Source organism: Ranitomeya imitator, chromosome 5 (assembly GCF_032444005.1).
Source record: "Ranitomeya imitator isolate aRanImi1 chromosome 5, aRanImi1.pri, whole genome shotgun sequence".
Lineage (NCBI taxonomy): Eukaryota > Metazoa > Chordata > Amphibia > Anura > Dendrobatidae > Ranitomeya > Ranitomeya imitator.
The window spans coordinates 379268567-379286553 of record NC_091286.1 but is presented as its reverse complement, the minus strand read 5'-3'; the positions used below and the strand labels follow the sequence as shown (position 1 = coordinate 379286553).

Below are 17987 nucleotides of genomic sequence, written 5' to 3'. Positions count from 1 at the left end.
TGAGAGGTGTAAGGGAGAAAATGAGAGGCGTGATGGGAAAATAAGAGACGTGAGGTGCTATAACTAACCACAGATATTTACTATGCCCAGGCAACGCCGGGCTCTTCAGCTAGTTTATTTATAAATTCTGATATCCATAAAAGTGAACCAAAATTATATAATGCAAAGTATGTGAATCACATGATAGGTATATGTGCCAAAAGGGGTGTTAAACATCTGGTCTGGTGTGAAACGCACGTCTGGGTTCGGTGCCACATTCTTCACACAGTGCATCACTCTCGTGGTATGTGCCCTTCTCCCATGGTGTGATATTAACATGCATACTATGCAGCACACAGGTTCAAACAAGATGCAATTTCAATAACCCCTTTATAACTATGTATCCTTCATGGACAGAATCAATCTTCCGTTGCAACCCTTTAACTGTTTAAAATATACTCTTGATATTCTCATGGGTTTACAATTGTAAATTTCATGTCCTTATATGACTTAATTGTTGCCAACTAAAAATACACTAGCTACTATAGAGCCATATATCCTTATATATTTATAGGACGTATGTGTTTAACACCCCTTTTGGCACATATACCTATCTCATGTGATTCACATGTTTGCATTAGAAATTTCTGAGTCACTTACAGTGAAGGTCTCCAGACCTTAAGGTACCGTCACACTAAGCGACGCTGCAGCTATACCGACAACGATCCGGATCGCTGCAGCGTCGCTGTTTGGTCGCTGGAGAGCTGTCACACAGACCGCTCTCCAGCGACCAACGATGCCGGTAACCAGGGTAAACATCGGGTTACTAAGCGCAGGGCCGCGCTTAGTAACCCGATGTTTACCCTGGTTACCATCGTTAAAGTAAAAAAAACAACCACTACATACTTACCTTCCGCTGTCTGTCCCCGGCGCTCTGCTTCCTGCACTCACTGTGAGCACAGCGGCGGGAAAGCAGAGCGGTGACGTCACCGCTCTGCTTTCCGGCTGCCCGGCACTCACAGCCAGAGCAGAGAAGCAGAGCGCTGAGGACAGACAGCGGTAGGTAAGTATGTAGTGGTTGTTTTTTTACTTTAACGATGGTAACCAGGGTAAACATCGGGTTACTAAGCGCGGCCCTGCGCTTAGTAACCCGATGTTTACCCTGGTTACCAGCGAAGACATCGCTGAATCGGCGTCACACACGCCGATTCAGCGATGTCAGCGGGAGAGCCAGCGACCAAATAAAGTTCTGGCCTTACTGCCCCGACCAGCGACATCACAGCAGGGGCCTGATCGCTGCTGCCTGTCACACTGGACGATATCGCTAGCCAGGACGCTGCAACGTCACGGATCGCTAGCGATATCGTCCAGTGTGACGGTACCTTTAATCCTATAGAAAACTTATGAAGGGAGTTGAAGTTCAGAGTTGCCAAGTGACAGCCTCAAAATCTTAATGATTTAGAGAAGATCATTAGTGATGTTTGAGTGTACTATTGCTCAGGTTTTCCCCAGCACGCTCGGGTGATCTCCAAGTATTTGTCAGTGTTCAGAGATTTAGTTTTCATCTCCGCAGCTGAATGATTTACATCTGTTAAATATACAGAAACAGATGGACGGCACCACCGCTCTTAATAATAGTGTGAACCGCTCACCTGCAGTGGAAGCCCAGACTTCTGATCCCGGGTGCCTTGGCGAATGCAGTAGACAGTCAATGCGGTAGTAGGAAGAAAAGAGCCAGCACTCACCGATCTTCCAAGACAGGTTACTTTATTAAAGTGCGGTTAAAATCTTCACGGCCGGGGGTGCTAGGTAAGGAGAGCGGCAAGCATGACAACATGCTTGCCGCTCTCCTTACCTAGCACCCCTAGCATAAAGTAACCTGTCTTGGACGATCGGTGAGTGCTGGCTCTTTTCTTCCTACTACCGCATTTACATCTGTTAGCCAGCTTGATCACATGTGGGGATTCCCTAGCAACCAGGCAACCCCCACATGTACTCAGCCTGACTAATAGCTGTAAATCATTCAGCTGAGGTGACGAAAACTAAATTTCCGAACACTAACAAATACTCAGAGGACACCCGAGCGTGCTCAGGAAAACCTGAGCAATAAGTACACTCGCTCATCACTAATGATCTGCAAAGAGGAATGGACCAAAATTCCTCCTGAGTCCTGACATGTGCGCAAACCTCATCATGAACTACAAAAACGTCCGACTGCTGTGCTTGCCAACAAGGGTTTTGCCACCAAGTATTAAATTTTGTTTGCCAGAGGGATCAAATACTTATTTCTCACTGCAAATAAATTCATAATTATAGTGCTTTGTAAAAAGCACTATATTGTTATTCCACCGTAGTCAACTTCTTCTTCTTATTATTCAGTCCGCAATTAATGCGGCCCGAACCGCTGCACGCACAGACTCCAGTGAGGTGTCATTTCGAAGCCAGCGTTCCTGGGAGGTGTGCTAAGTATTTTTCGTGTCGATCGGATTTGTAGTTTTGGCGCAATTGGCGTTTGAAAATTTCGTCTCAATGCATTTCAATGGGGAAATTGTTCCCATAAGGTATAATGGCTGATTTCTGAGGCAATTTCAAAATAACTGCCAACTGCCACCTGGCTGATCAGCTCATTGATATGCGAAGTCAGACCCAGTTACTATGCCAACACCTACGAACTCTACATGACCCAGTTTTGCCAGATAATATCAGCTCTTAAAGTGACCGACCCACCAAATTGTTACCTGAGGTGTCCAGCCCACCAAATCGGAGGCCGAGTGGCCCCGCCCACCAAATCGGACCCCGAGTGGCCCCGCCCACCAAATCGGAGGCCGAGGGTCCCCGCCCACCAAATCGGAGGCCGAGGGTCCCCGACCTCCAAATCGTACCCAGAGTGGCCCCGCCCACCAAATCGGACCCAGAGTGACCCCGCCCACCAAATCGGACCCAGAGTGACCCCGCCCACCAAATCGAACCCTGAGGGGCCCCGCCCACCAAATCAGCGCCTGAAGGGTACCCAAGTGTGAAAGTCTTGCAGGGGCAGCCCGGGCACCATTCCAAAGCACTATCTGTAGTTCCTTCAGGAAATACCCATCTAGTTTATTTTTGATATTCCATCTCTCAATGTTAAAGTTAACCTACCCTTAAAATTATAGACTGTTCATGTCATTGTCAGTGGGCAAACTTACAAAATCAGCAAGGGATCAAATACTTATTTCCTCCACTGCACTGTATATGGATATCAGGACAGAGATCTAGATAGAGAATCTAATTATCTATATATATATATATATATATATATATATATATATATATATATATATATATATATATATATATATATATATATATATATATATATATACACACAGTGGGGCAAAAAAGTATTTAGTCAGTCAGCAATAGTGCAAGTTCCACCACTTAAAAAGATGAGAGGCGTCTTTTATATACATCATAGGTAGACCTCAACTATGGGAGACAAACTGAGAAAAAAAAAACCAGAAAATCACATTGTCTGTTTTTTTATCATTTTTTTTGCATATTATGGTGGAAAATAAGTATTTGGTCAGAAACAAACAATCAAGATTTCTGGCTCTCGCAGACCTGTAACTTCTTCTTTAAGAGTCTCCTCTTTCCTCCACTCATTACCTGTAGTAATGGCACCTGTTTAAACTTGTTATCCGTATAAAAAGACACCTGTGCACACCCTCAAACAGTTTGACTCCAAACTCCACTATGGTGAAGACCAAAGAGCTGTCAAAGGACACCAGAAACAAAATTGTAGCCCTGCACCAGGCTGGGAAGACTGAATCTGCAATAGCCAACCAGCTTGGAGTGAAGAAATCAACAGTGGGAGCAATAATTAGAAAATGGAAGACATACAAGACCACTGATAATCTCCCTCGATCTGGGGCTCCACGCAAAATCCCACCCCGTGGGGTCAGAATGATCACAAGAACGGTGAGCAAAAATCCCAGAACCACGCGGGGGGACCTAGTGAATGAACTGCAGAGAGCTGGGACCAATGTAACAAGGCCTACCATAAGTAACACACTATGCCACCATGGAATCAGATCCTGCAGTGCCAGACGTGTCCCACTGCTTAAGCCAGTACATGTCCGGGCCCGTCTGAAGTTTGCTAGAGAGCATTTGGATGATCCAGAGTAGTTTTGGGAGAATGTCCTATGGTCTGATGAAACCAAACTGGAAATGTTTGGTAGAAACACAACTTGTCGTGTTTGGAGGAAAAAGAATACTGAGTTGCATCCATCAAACACCATACCTACTGTAAAGCATGGTGGTGGAAACATCATGCTTTGGGGCTGTTTCTCTGCAAAGGGGCCAGGACGACTGATCCGGGTACATGAAAGAATGAATGGGGCCATGTATCGTGAGATTTTGAGTGCAAACCTCCTTCCATCAGCAAGGGCATTGAAGATGAAACGTGGCTGGGTCTTTCAACATGACAATGATCCAAAGCACACCGCCAGGGCAACGAAGGAGTGGCTTCGTAAGAAGCATTTCAAGGTCCTGGAGTGGCCTAGCCAGTCTCCAGATCTCAACCCTATAGAAAACCTTTGGAGGGAGTTGAAAGTCCGTGTTGCCAAGCGAAAAGCCAAAAACATCACTGCTCTAGAGGAGATCTGCATGGAGGAATGGGCCAACATACCAACAACAGTGTGTGGCAACCTTGTGAAGACTTACAGAAAACGTTTGACCTCTGTCATTGCCAACAAAGGATATATTACAAAGTATTGAGATGAAATTTTGTTTCTGACCAAATACTTATTTTCCACCATAATATGCAAATAAAATGTTAAAAAAACAGACAATGTGATTTTCTGGATTTTTTTTTCTCAGTTTGTCTCCCATAGTTGAGGTCTACCTATGATGTAAATTACAGACGCCTCTCATCTTTTTAAGTGGTGGAACTTGCTCTATTGCTGACTGACTAAATACTTTTTTGCCCCACTGTATATATATATATATATATATATATACACACACACACAAACACCTGTGTTTATAGTGAATTTCGAGGTTTTTACTTTTTTTCAACATTTGTTGCGGTGTTCATTTTTTACTTGATTTTTTTTATTGATTTATTGTGTGCGCCTTCTGTGCCACCACTCGCCCTTGTACTGTTCAATAAAGGCAATTCTTACCCATGCATTTTTTGTCCTGGTATTCTGAACTCACAGTTCAACGAGAGAGCCAAACCCAGACACTGTTTGGTTTTCTATGCTAATCATAGCAGTTTAGTACATGTCTTCATGTGAAATAATTATACACTGATGGATCATTTCTGTAACTGGACTAGTGGGGATATTGATCGATAAGCTGTAAAACCAGCAAACCGTCACCAGCAGCCAACATAAAGGAATGACATCTGTGATAAACCTTATAATTACCAGAATAGGAGTTCAATTATCGTATTCTGAGTCTCAAGGTAGAAATCCACAATTGAGAAGATTAAATATAACTAAACTTGGGTACTATATATATATATATATATATATATATATATATATATATATTTTAGACACTTATTTCCTAAAGATTGGTGGGGGTCCCAAAACCTCTAAAGCGTATGTGCACACGTATTTTTTATCTCTGCGGATTTTTCCCCAGCGGATTTCATAAATCCGCAGGTAAAAAGGCACTGCGTTTTACCTGCGGATTTACCGCGGATTTTGTGTGGATTCCACCTGCGGTTTTACACCTGTGGATTCCTATTATGGAATAGGTGTAAACCGCTGCGGAATCCGTACAAAGAAGTGACATGCTGCGGAATGTAACCCACAGCGTTTCCGCGCGTGTTTTTCCGCAGCATGTGCACTGCGGTTTGGGTTTTCCATAGGTTTACATGGTACTGTAAACTCATGGGAAACTGCAGCGAATCCGCAGCTGCAGATCCACTGTAGATCCGCAGCAAAATCTGCATCGTGTGCACATAGCCAAAGAGTGCAAACAAAAAACCCCACACACAAAAGTGTCCAATTTAGGAGGCAGAAGAACGCAATCAGTGGGGGTCTCAGGACCCACAGCCATATAAACCAGTAGGGAATTTACAGGACTGCAATGTAAAGGAAACGGTACCAAAGTTCAGTTGCAATTAAAAAAAAAAAAAAAATTATTTTAGGTATAACTGGTACTTCATCCACTTCTCTACGGTTGGAAAATTACCATTGGTTGTGGCGCCTCTCGCGTACTTTCAGGACACTAGGAATACAACAATTGACAGAGAAACCAGTCCGAAAACAAAATGACAATTCTACCCAGAGATTTATGACTGTCGTGTGATCCCATGGCGCTTTATTTCCAAAATAATTGCCTCTTATTATACATGTGAGTGGGTAGGATTATCCAGGTCATGCAGCTGCAGAATCGGTAATGACAGCATTACTAAGGAAAACTGACGAGAGTGAGATTTAGCTCTGAAGCGTAAAGAACAGTAGTCACATAGGATTCCATTGTACAGTAGCCGATCTGCAGTACCGGGCAGTGGCCACTAGGCTGTGCTGTTCTGCTCCGTACACGGTTTACATCCTGCCACTAACAGAGTCGGGGGTGCCGGGGGGGAACCCCTTCAGGACCTCATTCACACATCCGGGTCGCATCAGTGTTTTTTTCACGGATATAACAAGTACGCATTATGGTGCTCTTCACAGGTCAATGGTTTTTCACGGACAGTATGTCTGTGCAAAACTCAAGGGTGCATGTCCCCTTTTTTCAGGTTTAACATTGCAAAGTATAGGAGAAACTTTGTAATTTATTTATCCATCTGTGAAAAACACTGATGAACGATGGTAAAAACGGACACAGACCGTACACTGATGTAAAAACGGACACAGACCATACACTGATGTAAAAACGGACACAGACCGTACACTGATGTAAAAACGGACACAGACCGTACACTGATGTAAAAACGGACACAGACCGCACTGATGTAAAAACGGACACAGACCGTACACTGATGTAAAAACGGACACAGACCATACACTGATGTAAAAACGGACACAGACCATACACTGATGTAAAAACGGACACAGACCGTACACTGATGTAAAAACGGACACAGACCGCACACTGATGTAAAAACGGACACAGACCGTACACTGATGGTAAAAACGGACACAGACTGTACACTGATGTAAAAACGGACACAGACCGTACACTGATGGTAAAAACGGACACAGACCGTACCCTGATGGTAAAAACGGACACAGACCGTACACTGATGTAAAAACTGACAGACCGTACACTGATGTTAAAAACGGACACAGACAGTACACTGATGTTAAAAACGGACACAGACCGTACACTGATGTAAAAACGGACACAGACCGTACACTGATGGTAAAAACGGACACAGACCGTACACTGATGTAAAAACGGACACAGACCGTACACTGATGGTAAAAACGGACACAGACCGTACACTGATGGTAAAAACGGACACAGACCGTACACTGATGTAAAAACTGACACAGACCGTACACTGATGTTAAAAACGGACACAGACCGTACACTGATGTAAAAACGGACACAGACCGTACAGTGATGTAAAAACGGACACAGACTATACACTGATGGTAAAAATCAGACAAACGACTGACTGACACTTCCAAGCTAAAGTGAACAGGTGCATACTAGGAGCAGCCGCCTCCATATACAAAAGTTGCACTCTGTAGTGCTAAAGCATGTAGACATGAAATATATGAAATGTGAATAGCAATCCTGCTTCTAGATACTAGTATGCACCTGTTCACATTAGCTTCGAAGTGCCAGTCAGTCTTTTTGTCATTGTATATCAGCTTTCTGACCGAGCACTCCGGCCTTCAGCATGTGGTGGATTATAATTGCAGCAAGGTCCTACCTACCCATAAATGCAAGCTATGAAGAGAGGTATTCACAACTACCCAGAAATTCAGACTTCAGTCTTAGAGAGGTATTCACATTAGACACGTTAGGACCCATCAGTTTTGAGATCACCTTGTCGTTGGTTGATGGGCATGCATGAAATGGCCAAATTATGTGCTACGCGTCTTATTTTTTCCTAGTATCCAGAAGCCGTATTGCTATATATATTTTATATATTTCACATTGACATACTCTAGCACTACAGAGTGCAACTTTTTTTTTTTTTTTTTTAAATAAAAATGGACACACGGACCATATACTGATGGTAAAAATGGACACACGGACCATACACTGAAGGTAAAAATGGACACACGGACCATACACTGATGGTAAAAATGGACACACAGACCATACACTGATGGTAAAAATGGACACACGGACCATACACTGATGGTAAAAATGGACACGGACCATACACCGATGGTAAAAACGGACATGCGAGCCGTACACTGATTGATACTGATGCACAACACTGATGCACCGTTTTTTCCCATGTACGTGTGAATGAGGCCCAGGTAATATCCTGGGTCTACTGATACTCCGGTTGGGATGTCATCTACACCCGTGTGATAGTAAGAGTAACAATTGTAGGTGGCATTAAGTGTCGTTAGCATAGAACGAGTGATGCCATTGGCACTCTAGCGCCTTACGAGCAGCATTCTGCAGCAACTACGGTGCGCGTACTTTAAGAATCTGGTTCACATACAGACACGTCATGCCGGAAGGCATCAATGTGACATCACTGTCAGCAGGAGCCCCCTGGTTCTTTTCTGGTCGTACTTTTTAAAATGATTCCTTGGTGCCTCCTGAGCCTTTACTTTTAAGTGCGGATTTTCCATGATGCTGATGATTCATGGTTTGTGATAATTACGGCCTCCCTGCAGAAAGCTCTCCTGTGATTTACTTGTATCGTTATTAACAACCCAAGCAGCTTCTAAGCCGGAACGCCAAGCTCCTTGCTGCACTAAGCCCATCCCCCAAGACTTAGTTTTATCTGCTTATATAGCGCCATTACTTTCCATATAAATGTCCCCAGTGGGGCTCACAATCAAGATTCCCCCCCATTGGCATGTCTTTAGAGCGTGGGAGGAAACAGCATACCCGGAGGAATCCCAGGCAAACACGCCATTCTCACCACTGCCACCCTGTAACACATGGCTCCTGCACAATTTGGGATGTAGACCCTGCACCTATACGTTCCCTGATTTTCCTGTCGGCTGGCACTTAGGAGTTATGAAGTTATGTCCACACTGGACTTTATTGCAGCCATAAAATGTAAAAATATATGCAAAAGTTGTATAGATTTTGTAATGGCAAAGGGAGAAATTTGCTGTGAAAATCCACTGCATATATTGGCGGTGCAAATGTCTTATCCACAGCACCAGTCAGCAGCAGATGCGCTCTACAGCGTGTGGGTGACATTTGGTATCATCTCGTATTATCATCTCGTATACACTTCCCCTATCCGATTTGTGTGAATGTCCCCTTATAGTGGCCATGAGATTATGTCACTGAAGTCCATATATAACCAGAACCAATGTGACTACTAAGAGGATTTATTGGAGTTGTCCCGCTTCAGAAAATATTGGATCCTGACTGCAGTTTTTTCCTTTTGGATTTTTTTTTTTTAAATTAAAAAAAAAAAAAACACACACCTGTGTTTTATTCACTGTCCTCTGGTCCAGTGAGGAGTCTCTGCCCCTGCTGCCGGGGCCTGCTATTGTCTGCAGCGCTGACATCACATCAATGGCGCTGCAGACAATCAGTGAGGTCAGCGGCTCTACAAGTGTAGGAGGAGCTCACTGATTGGCTGCTGTGCTGTCAGCGCCATAGACATTAACAGACACTGGGAACAGTGGTAGAGACTCAGTGCTACACCAGTTAGACCGGGAGTAAAAAGCATTTTTTTTTATTTAACAACTGGACCCAAGGATCAAGATTTTCTGAAAGGGGGCAACCCATTGAAGGATTTATAACTGCAAGCAATTACGGTACTTAATTTAGGACCAATCACTGTGTGCTTCCATCTAATCTAATAATTGGAAAGATGTGATGTGAAAGGGTGTAGCTCAAATATAACATTGTATTACTTGTAAGTTTCCATTCAGGTGTCTGGGAAAGCTGGGCGACAACCCCTGATGGAGCAGTACTAGTGCTAAAACCAGCTTCTGACCTTTCAGCGGGACGCACCAATGTACCAAACATTTGCTGCTAACCGTAAGCGTTTCCAACTAGTTGAAGTGAATACCAAAATGATCAGGTAATACTAACCCCTGTAATACGCTTTCGTGATGGCGTCAAACTCTTCCTGACCAGCTGTGTCCCATAACATAAGGCGAACATCTTCATCATTGATCCTATGAGACAAAACACAAGCGCGACGTATGAAGAAATGAGTCACACAACTTCAGAGGGCTCACAAAGCTCTCATCACTGGGATCTCCGGGGTTTTTGGTTCGGCTGAGCATGACTTGGGTCATTAGGTTTGATTAAACCGTCATCCTCCAGGAGGGTTGTAATGAGTGTACGTGGACAAGGCGTCCTCTGATGAGCTCTCTGGGGTCAGGACACAGAAGTACAGAGCAGCTTTTGTACTAATCAGCTCATTACCTTCTTAATACACTGTGGCCGACAACTTCCAAACGTAATGCTAAGAAAACAAGGAGAGCATCGAAAAACACGGTGGTGTTACACGAGGCTGAAGCCCCTGGGGTGTGTTGGTGGTACATGAGGCTTATGCCCCTGGGGTGTGAAGATGCTGCTCTACTGATGGCCAGTATGAGGGAAGGGAACATAAAACCGTAAGATCTACAAACAAGTAATGGTCAGGAATTACATACTGAATGGATAGTAAAAGTAAGAATACAAAAACTGCAGATCCTCTCCTGGAGGAAGCCAATTCTAGAAACAGTGGTGACCATAGCAAAGAACAGATCACCATCAGCTCTATGAATGTTCTGCCATCATACATCAGAAATAAATTAGAGGGGTATTCCACTCCACAAAAACTATTACTAATGAGGAGTGACCGTGCTTGGATAACATGTTATCGGAGCATGCTCGGGTGTTATCGAGTATCTTGGGCGAAATCGGATAGTATGTTCTAGTCTCCGCGACTGCATGTCTCGTGGCTGTTAGGAAATCCCTGCATGTGTTGTGAAAGTCTACCGCCGCAAAACATGCAGCCGCAGGGACTCAAGCATATTATCCGAGAACGCCCAAGATACTCGGATAACAGCCGAGCATGCTCGCTCATCACTAATTATTCCCCAGCTACTGGGGAGGTGATGATTGTTAGATCAGTGGGCTCCATTGTTCTACTGGCAGCAAGCCCATGGCCACCAGGAGTTGGATGGAGCTGGTCATGCATTCTCCCTGGCGTTTGACTCATTCATCTTCTGGAGTCATGATGGCGATCACAGCATGCAGCAATTTTCACCAGTGTCCAACCTTGAATGGAGCAAGCACAACAGTCCTCTCCATTCAGCTCTTCCTGCCCACACTCTTACCTCAAGTGGAAAACAGGTGGACACCATCCCCCCTCTCTAACAATCAGGGGTATCCTAGCAGATCAACTAGGATTTCACAAGATCACTTATTACCACAAGTGGATCAGTTAGCATTTTTGTTGACTGGTTTACCCCATCAGCAATAGGAAATACAGATCTGTTTCATTTTTACGCCTTGTTCTTATTTTATGTGCATCAGTCTCCCACTTCATTTGCTACCAGAACTAAACTTAAAAGGACACTTTTGTGACATTTTAAAATTCCCTGTGGATCATTTACAGAAGATGTGAAGGACACGCATTGTCAAGTTTAGTAAGGCAGCGGTATCAGACAATTATAAACATGCTGAAAATAGCAGAAAAATGCAGTTAGCACATAGCAACCAGTCAAACATTTACTTTCACAAGTCTAACGTACAGAGAACAGGGAAAAGAAAGCATCTCATTAATTACTATATGTTAATTTCCTTAAAATGTAAACTTTGCGGAAATCAATAGTAATTAGCCCCTTATGAGCCACATTTCCACCTCTGCCTTGCCTACTTATTGCCTCCTTAATATCACTCTATCGTAAAAAGAACATCTCAAAAAACATCTTGATCAATACATGACAAGCAGCACAGTGAGGTGCACAGTATATTGAAATCTATGTAAAAGGGAGGATGGTGTAATAGCACAGTGAGAAGCAGCGAAACATGTAGTGCAGAATCTAGCTAACTTATACCAGGGCTGGAGCCACAGCTACAGTGCTCAGTACTGCTATGTAATTTCCTCCACGCCTCTGATGCTTATATCCATGTGTTACCAAAGGGAAAGCACTGTGAGTAATCCATCGGTTTATATTTTATTTTATGGGATATATCATTGATTCCAGTCTCCACCCACTAGCTTAGAGTAAATTACAAACTAAAGATAGAACCTGCAGAGGGAGAAATTTGAGAAAAATACAGGCCACATATAATGGCTAGAAATAGTGTGGCATCTCATGTACTAACACATGATGGCTTAGGCCTCTTTCACACTTCCGTCTTTCAGCTCCCGTCACAATCCGTCGATATTTGAGAATGCAGCAGGATTCTGCATTTTCTCATAGACTTGTATTAGCGATGGATTGTGATAGATGGCCATCCGTTTCATCCGTCGTGCACTGGATCCTGCGTAAAAAACGGTCCGTCGGGCAGAGAAAACGTTCAGAGGAATGTTTTTTCTGCACGTCGGAAAATCGGTCGCTGACTGTAAAAAGCAGGAATCCAGCGACGGGTCCCGTCTTTTCAAAGAGAGCATGCGTGGAAGAATTTCCTGTCAGGGAAATTCTCTCTCTCTCTTTTTACTATTGATGCTGCCAATAGTAACAAGATATAAAGGTTAAAAATAAATAAATTTTTTTTGCAGTATTCTCACCTACCGACGTCCTGCGCAGTGATGCTCCCAGCAGCTAGCGTTCCTAGTAATACATTGCGACTTCTCGCGAGATTTCACAATGTATTACTAGGAACGCTAGCTGCCGGGAGCATCGCTGCGCAGGAAAGTCGGTAGGTGAGAATACTGCGATTTAAATTTTTTTTTAACCTGGTTTGTGTTGTGCATGCGTTTTCGCAGCGGAAAACCGCGACGAAGACGCATACACAACAGGTGCACATAGCTTCAACGGGTCCATCAAAAAGACGGGCCCAGTGAACCCATCAAATACATTTTGACACACGTCCGTCGCTACGTCTCGGTGACGCAGCAGGACGGGAGCGTCCCGACGGAAATGTGAAATAGGCCTTACTCCTCTGTAAAGTTACCTTTAGGCAATGTTAACACCATCAGTATTTGGTCAGTATTTTTACCTCGGTATCTATACGCCAAACCCAGGAGTGGGTGATAAATACATTAGTGGAGACGAGTTTCTATTATACTTTTCCTCTGACTGTTCCGCTCCTGGTTTTGGCTTACAAACACTGAGGTAAAATACTGACCAAACACGGAACATGTGAACGTAGCCTTAAACTATAATTCGTCCTTAAAGGATATGGGCAACCTTTGAGCATTGTTTGATCATCTACTGTATATCCATTAACTTATTTGTGAATGCTTTCTTTACCTTCTATTCTATTAGCGCAGCAGTATCATACATTTATCTTACTTTTCCCTCAAAGCCCAATGGACCTGCCAAGCAGATTCTAGGACCCTCTTGCGACTACCTCCTTGGTGTATTATAATACTTTAAACCAAATTTTAAAAACGAACAAATCTCACAAATCATAAAACTAAAAAAAAAAACAAAAAAAACAACAACACACACAACCCCCCCCCCACTCAAAATACAGTTGCAATTTTTTTTTTTATGCACAACAGAGTTTCCAAACATTTTATAAGTTGTAAAAAAACTGAAAATGGTCATGTGGGTTGACAGCTAAGGGTACGTTCACATTTGCGGTTTGCGCCGCAGCGTCGCCGCCGCAACAAAACGCATGCGTCGTGCGGCCCTATCTTTAACATTGGCGCCGCATGGGGCCGCATGTGCATGCGTTGTGTTGCGTTTTACGCCGCATGCGGCGTTAGGGCGCACCTGTCTGGGCGCGGCAAACGCAACATGTTGGATTTTTGGGGCCGCATGTGCATGCGTTTTGCTGCGTTTTTGTTTGCGTTGTGCGTTGCGACGACGACGCTGCGGCGCACAACGCAAATGTGAACTTAGACTTACATATTGTGGCCATAATATCAACTAATACCTTACATACACATATATTGGTATGTATTTTTGTACACTTTATTTTTCAGGGTGCAGCTGGGCCCAGATGGCTCTGTAAACTGTGGCCTCTGTTCACACGGGATGCATTATAGATAGCACTGGTCAGCCTGCCATAGGGTGTCATTAATAGGCTGTGAGCCAGATGCTCTGCATTTTCTGTGTGAACATCGCCGCTGTGATATAGCGCTACCCCAGTGTGTTGGGGGACACTCGCTTGGCAACAGGATTAAAGCACTCAGGCACGGTTTCTGACAAAAACAGTCTATTTGGTTTATTTAAACGTCATAAACCGCACCATAGACCATGTTACACATCACAGGCCTAGACAGTCTATAGCACTTTAACTCAGCGAACAGTTCATTAACGCCCACGGAACACAACAAACACCAACAGTCTGTTCCAATGGCAGATACTTCTCTGCCCGTAACCCCCTTTATCTGGAGTTACCTTACAGGAGCTCCTGCTCCACACACTGACTCCTATCAGTCCTGGTTCCCAGGGAAGCTGCCGAACTGGGGTCACCGTGCTTGTGACCAGGGCACTTCAGATAGTCCAGACCCGCAGACGGAACTGTAGCTTCCCCAACACAGTAGTCATCACAGGCTCTGCAGACACAGCCTCTCCGTGTGCTATTCAGGAAGACCAGTCCCAGGCACTTCCAACACACAGGTCCTCAGTCTCACCATGTGCTTCCAGGAATCCAGTCCACTCCAGGACATTCCAACACACAGGCCATTCACAGGACCTCACACTCTGACCATTCCGGTCCATAAACTCTCAACCATGTCACCCAAACCCTGTTCAATTATGTATTTGTAACAACTCCCATAGGTGGGAGGTGTGTGTGGTTAGCCAGTCCCGCCCAGCTCTCCGACTAACCCTGCAGGCCTCCCTTTTAAGTAAACAAACACAAATACTTGCGGGACTACAGGTCCCAGAACAACCTTACTTCAGGATAACAGAGCAGACTCCCTCTGCGACACATACCGGCCATTTACAATCCTGCCGGTCACTGTTCACCATCACCATTACAGATACTCCTCCATGCACATCCCAAGGAGACCATGCAATGCCCCCTACCTGTAACATGGGTCTCTGCATCACACTGCATACAGATTGTTTGCACTGCTGTGCAAAGCAGCCAATCCCCGATTGTAGGCTGGCTGCCTCATCGGTATTACTGCACTTGTGTAGTTGCCATCTTTACTTGGGTCCGCTACACCCCGATTTGTTTAGAGGCCTGGACAGGTACGCATCTTTGCCTGTGTTTTGGTGTTTTTTTTTTCAATAATAGTGGAGGATTTTCCCTCTTTTGGTTGTTTTTCATGTGTTGAATTTACAGCATTAAGGAGGTTGTCCACCATATCACTGATGACCTATCCTTAGGATAGATCATCAATGTCTGATAGTTTGGGGGTCCAACACCCCCACCGATGAGCTGTTCTTCTGATCGTGGCCGCAGCTGTGTACTGCACATCTGCCCCCTATTGATTAGAATAGGAGGCAGATGTGCAGTACACCCACCCGAGGCCACTATCAGAAGACGGAGCAGCTCCGCAATTGAGCATTTCCAGCCGACAGCCACCAACTGATCAGACATTAACAACCTATCCATCCATTCTTTCATCCATTGAACTTGTGAGTTTTTGGATAGTTTCTGCTTGAATTTCTCTGCAAGATGGAAGAACATCCTCCCAGGTCGGAGAATTTGATGTGAATTGCCGCCCACCATTATAGATCTTTAGCTTGAAGATACTCCAAAGGTTCTCTATAGGGTTGAGGTAAGGAGAGTTTCTCTTTTTTTATGCCCATAGCAGCCAGTGATTTGGAGATATTCTTTGCAGCATGAGATGGGGCATTGTCATGCATGAAGAGGATTTTGCTAAGGATGGCACAGTTCTTTTTTTATACCATGGAAGAAAGTGGTCAGTCAGAAATTCTATATTCTTTGCCAAGGTAATTTTCACATCTTCAGGGAACTTAAAAGGGTCTTACAAGCGCTCTCAGCATGATTCCGGTCAAAAAAATGACTTCACTAGAGATGAGCGCACTGTCAGAAAACATTTGCCACTCTCAAATTCAGCACGAACGTAGTGCATTCGGATTAGTGTTCGGTTTCACAAGCATTTTCCTCAAAGTCGGCAAAATGCGGTCAATTTGGTAAATCATTGCGTTTCCACTAATGCTTTTGTTATGACTTTGGCTAAGATAGTGGTGCTTTATGAGGAGCGTGAAGATGGACATGTTTGATGACGGGAGGGGGGTCTCTAGCTCAGAGGAGCTTCAGAGTATAAATTTTTTTCCCCTTTATGTATGTACATTCCGACAGCCAATCATGGCGCAGAAACCATCCACAAAGTCATGACACCAGCTCTTATGTGATTGGCTGCTGAAGTCACATGTCACTCTCCATATAAAAAGCGAACATCTTGTTTTGCTGGCGCCATTTTCTCAGTGCCACAGTGCAGAGAAGGTGCTCCTGATACTGCTGCAAGTGAACTTGTCAGTTAGCTAGATAGGATCCTGTCCTGTGTGAAATCCATCCTCCAGCAGATAACTAGATTGTGCAAAAACTGTATTGCAGTCTCAGGAGTCACAATTTGCTAATTCAAATAGTCTAGAAAAAAAATGGTGTTTCAGTGAGAAATCAGAAGGCCACATTTCCTAATCAAAATCATTTGGTCTAGCCACACTATATCAGCCAATAAATACTGATTATTAATTTAGTAGCATGTGACTGACAGGTCTAGGCCCAGGGTTGTAAATAAGCCGGCTAAAAGAGGGGAAGGGTACATACAACATGAGTGGGAAAAGCAAGATTGTGGTGGAAGGGGGAATAGGATTACTTTTCGACGTGTACGTGGGTTAGGTATTAATGGCAATGAAAGCTCAAGTGAACAACACTGTCTCGTCCGATCCAAAGGCCACTGACAAAATCATTTCTGGAAGGGCTACTTGACTCCCTTTCTTGGGCAGCCGCGGTACACCTTATAGATGAGGCTCAGAAAGAGCATATGTTCCAGTGGATGGCAAGCACTGCATCAAGTGGCCTCCGCTCCTCTTCCTCCACATCACACACAGTACAATCTCCAGAGGTGGCACCCCAATCACCCTCTTTTCCCCCTGCGTCCCAAATTTCCAAACGCCCAACTGGCTGTGGGGAACCACAGATGGGCCATTCTGCAGATCTGTTCACACATTCTATTCCATGGGCATCAGAGGTCTGCTCCAAAAAAGGAAATCATTTGCACCGATGCCCAAAATTTTCTCATGTTGGATCCATGGCCGGAGGAAGTATGGTCCGAGCAAAATCCAGACCCTCGCTACCAGACGTTAACCACCAGGGGTGCCGCTAATCCTGATGAGACTCAAATACCAGAGGCACATGCAGACTGTACTGTGGTGTCAACTCAGGAAGAGGGTGACCCTCAGGGTGAGGAGTGTGAGAACAGAGAGGATGACAATGAGTTTATAGATCCCACTTGGTGTGAACTCAGAGGTACGCAGCCAAGTAGTTCAGAGGAAGTGAAAGAGGAGGATGTTACGTTGTGGCTTCCTGCATAGACATAAAGTAATGCATCTAAAACAAGCACTGCATCCTCAGCCCCAACTCTGGCCAGCACCGGTCGTGAGTGTGCAGTTTGCAGGGGCAGCAAGTGTTGCCTAGTTTGGGCCTTTTTGATACCACAAAGGATGACCCAACTTCCGCTGCCAAATGGTTTACCCCCCTACAGTTGGGGTAAGTGAGAGCTCGTCAGCTGTTAAGGAAGTGGACATGACTGCTGCTTTTGTGTCACCTAGCCCAACACATCTTTCTCAATCCACCATAACATCTGCACCTCA

General features: G+C 44.5%; 1 protein-coding gene across 1 annotated transcript in view; it reads right to left on the bottom strand.

The window, feature by feature from the left end:
- RAB23 (RAB23, member RAS oncogene family) overlaps positions 1 to 17987 on the bottom strand; it is a 67695-nt gene that overhangs the window by 35221 nt on the left and 14487 nt on the right. Inside the window, exon 3 of the mRNA XM_069726723.1 lies at positions 10171 to 10256. Coding sequence (XP_069582824.1) covers positions 10171 to 10256 — 86 coding nt within the window. The remainder of the gene's footprint in view (positions 1 to 10170; positions 10257 to 17987) is intronic.